The sequence below is a fragment of the Buceros rhinoceros genome, unplaced genomic scaffold, assembly GCF_000710305.1.
Source record: "Buceros rhinoceros silvestris isolate BGI_N320 unplaced genomic scaffold, ASM71030v1 scaffold8844, whole genome shotgun sequence".
NCBI lineage: Eukaryota > Metazoa > Chordata > Aves > Bucerotiformes > Bucerotidae > Buceros > Buceros rhinoceros.
Window position 1 is genome coordinate 1 of NW_010410021.1, and position 7,111 is coordinate 7,111.

Sequence of the window (7,111 nt, forward strand, 5' to 3'; positions counted from 1 at the left end):
GCTACACACTGATCCATGCCTAAACTGATAGCTTCCACTCCACTAAATCCTCATGTCCTCTATTGTAGTTATCGAAGCTCCACCAACTTTGAATAAACCATGTTCTGAATATTTAATCTTGTACAGGTAAAGATCAAACTGCAATACCAGTAAAAAAAAATATAGATAAATTCTCTGCCATGTAAAAATCTAAACTCACCAGAGTGAGGTTGTGGAAATATAATGTACCATCTGGATGAAAGGTAATGGGTCAGAAGTGGCACCACAGCTGGTACAAACACACTAAAGAGAAAGAAAACATAATACATTGACAAGATTGAAGAGTATTTCCACAGCAACACTAATGCTTGTATTTTTTTTTTTTTTTTTTTTTTTTTTTTTACACTCCTGAGGAATTACCATTGTTTAAAAACTATCAAGTCTCATATCTGATCGATGAAACTAATAATCTGAATATCGTATCTAAACCATGGCAATGCATGTCTCAGGAATGAAAATACAAAACTTGAGAACTGGTGGTTTGTATAAAGCATGTATCAATATATCACCTGTTCAAACAAGGTCATTGCAAACTTCTGATGTGAAACGCAGTGTGGTGCAGTGCAAATATCTTCTTTTGTCTCATCTGCAATGTGGAAGTGAATTCGCATTAACAGATTTTCCTAGCCAAAGAGAGAAGAAAAAGCACAAAAAAGTGTCATCATTTCAAAGGCAGACAAAAGCATATCAGATGCAGTAGTGTTAATAGCATTATTTACAAAGATGTAAGGCTCCTGCAAATTTTGGAAGCTGCTTAGAAAACAAAGAAATCGGTATTTCTTTGATATAAAAGATTTGAAATGCTATGTCAGGTAACCATTTCTTTTATTTACTAAATCAGCTAAAGACTCTGTCACTGATTATTCTGTCCAATTCTCAAGCATCAATGGATTGGACCAAATGTAACAGGCAGAGCAGCTCTGCCATTTTAAAATTACTGGGTTGCTGCTAACTTCTCATCAACAGAAAGTAACCCAAATCAATTCCTATATTCCACAAGGGCTTCGAAATATGGCAAATAAGCCCCATTCTTTCAAAAAAGGGGAGAAGAAATAAATAAAGACGCAGACTAAATTCTGCATGAAACAAAAGTACTGAATATTTTTCTAGGTACTGTTTCATACAAGTCCATCTCTTTGAGCTCCCAGTAGTCGTCTATGGACACCTCTTCCAGCACAGCACACTTTTCACTAGCACTATGAGCTGCCTGGATGGTTTATAGGCCTGCAATAAGCAGGTCAAGATTAATGATCGGGCAAAATAGCTGACGTTGTACAATTTTCCTTGAATTTTAGAATCTAAGTTCTTCTGCCATTTAAATTAAATCCCTGTCTTTAGGGCTGGGAAGGTTAACTAAGTGAAAAGCTATGGAATTACCTCTGCCTTAGAGCTTAACCCCAAAATGGAACTTGTAGCCTTTTTAATCATCCTTGTATGGTTAAACTAACAAACCTGCTTGCGGGGACTCCCACAGCAGTATTAGATGGGCTATTTAGATTAGCTTTCTCAAGGAAGAAACAAAAAATTTTCTGTGTTCTTCTACATACAGAACTCTGTTCAAGTGCTGGACTGCATACAAAGATCTGACATAACCGTGCTCACAGGAGATCTTATGTAGGCCAATGTGATTTATTTCACTTTAAGGCTTTATTGGTATGATTTACTTCCACTTTAAGCAAGCTCATATAAACTATTCTGTTATTTTACTAGATTAGTATTCTACAAAACCAGGATACTTGGGTTTATCGTAAGCTCATTATCAGTCCATTTAGCTTAAGAGAAGAACTACAACAGCTATATGCTTTTACCCCATTCCGTGATCTCTTACAGTGCAAGTGTCAAATTAGGTAGGCATAGGAATTGAAAGATTTAACATACAGAAACAACTCCACTCCAACAGATGCCTTACCTGAGAGAAGTTTTACCTTGCAGTAGTAAACCCAGTATGTTTGTACTTTGGTTAAGAATTAACGTCTTTGTTAACAACTAAGTGGGATTCAAATACACTTGGACAACCCTACGGACACCATAATTTCCAAAAATGGGAGCAGCCAATAGGTCAGCAAGACAAAAATACCTCCTCATTAAGTTAAAGAAAGTTACAAGACTGAAGAAGGAAAAGGAGGAAATGTGGATAAGAATAAATTTTAACATAATGGATGCTGAGGAAGTTTGAGTATAAAAAAAAAGCAGGTGGGTAAACATAAGGATGCAAGATCTCTGAACCACACTGGTGAGATAACCAGCCTACAAAAAAAAAAAAAATCAGATGGATTACGAATACAGTAACAGAAATGTCTGTAGATTATCCATCTTACTGTTGCTTACCTCAACTTACAAACAAACAACTGTGCTTGATTTATTTACTTATTTTTACTTCCACTTAGCTAGAGTTTGTGAAAACACAATTTCAGAATAACTGGCAAACAAAATGTCCTTTCACCTTTTGAGGTGATCCTTAAAACTAGAATCCTGGATCATTCTTGCAGTGTTACTTTGTTCTTTTGACAATTCATATTCAAGACACGCTTGAGATTGCAAGCATTACATATGCAAAAGTAACTGTAAACATAGATAACACTGATGTTTCCACTTCAAAATCATTAGCAATGACTCTCAAACCAAATACTGGTTCCCCACTGGATCACTTCAAGCTTGGGGATCTCTCTGTGGGCTTTCTGAGGCCATGCATCCCATGAATTTGGGGAGTGGAGGACTACAGGGGGAAAAAAAAAAAAAAGAGGTAGTGTAGTGAGGGTTCATATCTATGCCTGTCAAACCATCTTTCAGTTATACTCACAAAACATTCAGCAGCATCATCCATGATGCCCAGCTGGAAGCGTTGCTCATCCTGAAATGTCTTTGCAAGAGCAGTACGCAGAGCATCAGAAGGCAGCACTTTCTCACTGCTACATTGAAACTGGTTGAAGATACCCTAGTCAGAAAACAAGAAGATAGTTAAGTTACTGTATTTTCAAAACATTACTCAAGTTACGTGAAAACAAACGATAAACCTTTAACTCACTTTGATCAAGCACACAGAAATATATCTTTCTCTCCTTTAACTATTCTTACTTATTTCCTATCAGGAAATGAGCAGGTAAACTGGGATAAGGTTTGCCAAACTGTGCAACCTTGGCTGCTTTGAGGAAGTCAAAAGGGTGAGAACACAGCTGTCACTGCACAGCCAGCAAACTAAGCTCTGTGCCCCTGCCATTTCTGGCCATAAGAACAGTACAATTTATAGTGCTGACATATTATCGAATATAGACGTAAAATGCCCATCTCTCTTTGCTGGTGTTTTTATTTTTTTTTTATGGTGCTCATTCATCAGTGAGGGCCCACTGTGCTGAAGCCTATAGCTCTTCTAGTACTGCCTTTATTAGAGTATCAAATAATGGTGGGGAAAGTGGCACTGAAGAGAAGGCTGTCAGGCAGTACCTCTCACACTTCATGAATTACAGACAATACCTCTCCTCAGTTACCTACGTAAAAATGGAAAGAATGACAAAGTCTCTGAACTTAACAACCTTGATTCCCATTTCTGTCACTCTGATAACAGAGCAAGTTTCATGTTTCATTAGTAAATTTTCTCATTTCAGTAGACCTCAAAAAAAAAAAGACAGTGAAAAAATTCCACCTTGCTTCAGCACTTTACATTAAATAATTCAAGAGCACTTGAAAATACACATGACTCCGCTTTAGAAATGTGTTTATTCTGGTTATCATCAATCTCACTTCACAGATATGGAAACTAGGCACTTGCATAGCGACTGGCACGCAACCTCAGTGCAGGGAACTGATGGACAGAACCCAGTTTACTTCCATGAGAGCTCTGAAATGGCTCTGCACTCTTGGAGGAGAGGAGAGAATTAATGCAGACTACAAACTGGGAAAAGCAAAAGCAAGCAAGCAAGCAAACCAAACCTCTTATTTAAAATTTCCATCTTTAAAGAAATAGTATACTTCACTTTTACCCGCAACATACCTACTAGTTAACATAAAGAGATCCGGTCAGGAAAAAATGAGCCTGATGATTATAAGCTACTGTTTTTCAAAAGATCCTGCATTTAAATTTTTTTTTTTTGCATCACGAAGAGATTACAGCCTTCACAATTAAAACAAAAAAAACCTTTCACTAAATATAAACAGTAGAAAACCATGAAATCTGTTACCACAGCCACTGAACAGAAATAATTCAGTAACATCAAAGAATTCTATGAAGAATTCCAATACATAAAATCAAGGTCTAGAAGATCCCAATATTAGATAAAATAATACTTCCTGAAATTTGTAATGACATAGCACAATGGGAAAGTCTTACTTAGATCTATGAGAAAAAAAGTCTTAAAACCAGTGAGTAATGGTGCACTTTAATCTAATAAAGATCAGATCTTATCATGTCATTGTGCTGTGCAGTTTAGAGCACACTGGAACGCAGTGCATGTAGGAAGTCCCAAAAGCACCTCAAATGGAGTAAAAAACTTTGAAGGAGGGGCTGGTTTTTGATGGGTTTTGGTCAAGGCTGTTGGGGTTGGTTTTTTTGGGAGTGGGGTGGTTTCAAGATAGGTTCTTTGCTCACCTACGGAACAGGTCTTTCTTGTCTCTCAGCCTTAGACAGACAGGTGTGGCACTTCCCGTACTTTCATCACTTGAAGTTATCTAAGTCAGATCTCCCTCCTTAATTTTGTGTCTTGCCCTTGAGTGATATTGTTAGTCACTAACATATTTGTTCCATACACATGTCTGAAAGCCAGCTGGGCACAGACCAGGAAAGCCCTGCTGATTTTTCCCCAGGAGTTTTCATGACACCTTTTCTTCAAGTGCTTCTGAGACTTAATGAGAATTTTGTATGTGAAACATTTTTTGTTCTCTTTCAAATCCTTCTTCACCTGAATTTGAAGATAGTAAAAACTCCGTTAGTGTATTCTGCACACTGATATTCTCTCTCAATGGCTACATTCTAACATAAATGAGTATACCTCCCTAACAGCAGCAACAATATGAAAAGACACTGCTAAAAGCTTCATGAACAAGGGAAGTCTCTCCTATTTTACCAGTTTTCAGTAACTGGTAGGTTTTTTGAAACTGTTACTAGGTTTCAGTAAGTAAAATCAAGGATGTGGAACAAAAACAAACACACAAAAAACCAAACACCCCCTCCAATATTTGCTTAACATAAAAGCTGAGCAATTACTAATACTGAATTAGCAGAACTACTCTGATTTCTACACGGATGACCTCTTCTTGGCATGTTGGTATGCCTATGAGCCAAGACAGAGAACAGCATGAGCATCAGATTTTTCAGACAGGAACTATGCCTTCTGGATACACTGCATTCCTGAGGTCTCCAGAAAAAAAAAAAAAAACAAAAAAAAAAAAACAAAAAAAAAAAAACAAAAAAAAAAAAACAAAAGCAGCCCATCTCCCATCTCTCTTCATATCTCTTTCCCCATTGATCTTCAAAGGTCTGGAAAGAGTAGCAGAGACAGCAGAATTAGGAAGCACAAGCATTCTCTAAGAGGAATAAACTGCCAAAGTCTATCTACTTGCATCTAGTTCTTTTCTCAAGTACTAAAGGAAGCTCAACTACAATTACATGGCTGATCTTTCACCAGCTTGCTTGGAGGCATCCAAATCTGGAAATTCCTTGGAAATATCCATGCCAGGAAATCCACTGTAGGACTTAACTTATTACCATTCAGAAGGCTTTTTCCTAGTTTTTGTAACTGTCCTTTCTAGGACAGGTCTGGGCTTCCGACATAGGTCGGAACAAAGGATTGCGGAGTCAGTGGTCTCCCAAAATAATCTCCTCCAGTTTGGAAGGTAAAGGAAAGCTTCAAAGGAAAACAACCTAAGACGAGGAACTTTTCTCATAAAACTATTCAAGTTAAAATCTGGCTTTCTGTTTCAGAAGGCTAAAATCACATCATCATAAAACAAGTTGTTTTCCATTTGATTAAAGAACAAAGATAGAAATTAATCTTTAACATAATTTGTGAGATTGAGATTTTAGAGTTCATTGAAATTTTAAAGATTTAGAAGCTGAAATATCTGTGAATCCTCCCCCAGTTTACAACATCTGTTCCACATTATCTCTAACAATGTTTGGAATCCATTTTCTCTCTAGGAAAGGGTATTCAATTTATTTGGGGAAAACTGAACCTGCAATGTTTATCTAACCATACCAGTGAAACAAACGCCACACTTGATACACGTGACTTTTTAACCAAGCATGTAGAAGCAGACTGGCACAAGAATAAATTGATGGCTGAAGACAACAGGGAACAGCTACTGAATCAGATCAGTGACCATGCACTGTGGCTTTGAGTCCTGTCCTTGGCAGCTTTCTGAGAACTAATTGTTCTGTACAGTGCTGGAAGAGAAGTTCCTTCTGGAAGGGAATATCATTGCAGCTTGAGTGGCATGGTATTTCTTTTAAAAAACAGAACAGGTCCCCCCCAGATGCTTTAGTATTCCCTACATTAATAGTTTCTGCCTTTTAGAAAAAGCTACAAATACTAACATGACCAATCCGCATCCTTCTCTTACTGCTCAACATATCAACATTATTACTGCTGTCACTCAACTGGGACAGTATTTTTTCTTTTTTTAAAACTTCCTGTTCAACAGCATGCATTTCTTACTCCACTGCATTCATTGGACTTTTTTTTTTCCTGTCTACAGTACCTAATCTCTCATCCAGAACATCACACTCTTCTCCTGATGTAGCCGATTACATAGTGCAACAACCTGTTTCAATAAAAATCCTGGCTGCTAAAATCACTTTTCTCCCATCCAACCATATCAGCTTCCTCCCACAGTATTTTCACCAGCTCACATTTCTTCCCCACATTCCCTCATTTTATTTTTGTCTTCAAGGGTTCAAATAATTCTCATTCTTATTTGGTTTTGTGTCTTTGGATCTCCTTCCAAACCTCCAACTCTGATAACAATCAACCTAGATTTCCATTATTCCTTTCTTTTACAGTCTCTCTTCCATTTTTACTCACACTGTGCCCTAAACATTAACATATGGTTCCCAATATGGACAGTAAAGTCAGGCATTCCT

General features: G+C 37.3%; 1 protein-coding gene across 1 annotated transcript in view; it reads right to left on the minus strand.

The window, feature by feature from the left end:
- Nucleotides 1–199: 199 nt before the first annotated feature.
- Nucleotides 200–7,111, minus strand: part of LOC104492842 (inactive ubiquitin carboxyl-terminal hydrolase 54-like) — a gene marked incomplete at its 3' end in the record, with an annotated part of 14,942 nt that continues 8,030 nt past the window's right edge. Inside the window, exons 3-5 of the mRNA XM_010135443.1 lie at nucleotides 2,840–2,974; nucleotides 549–662; nucleotides 200–282 (exon numbers count right to left, since the gene is read on the minus strand). Of these exons, the coding sequence (XP_010133745.1) occupies nucleotides 200–282; nucleotides 549–662; nucleotides 2,840–2,974 (332 nt within the window). The remainder of the gene's footprint in view (nucleotides 283–548; nucleotides 663–2,839; nucleotides 2,975–7,111) is intronic.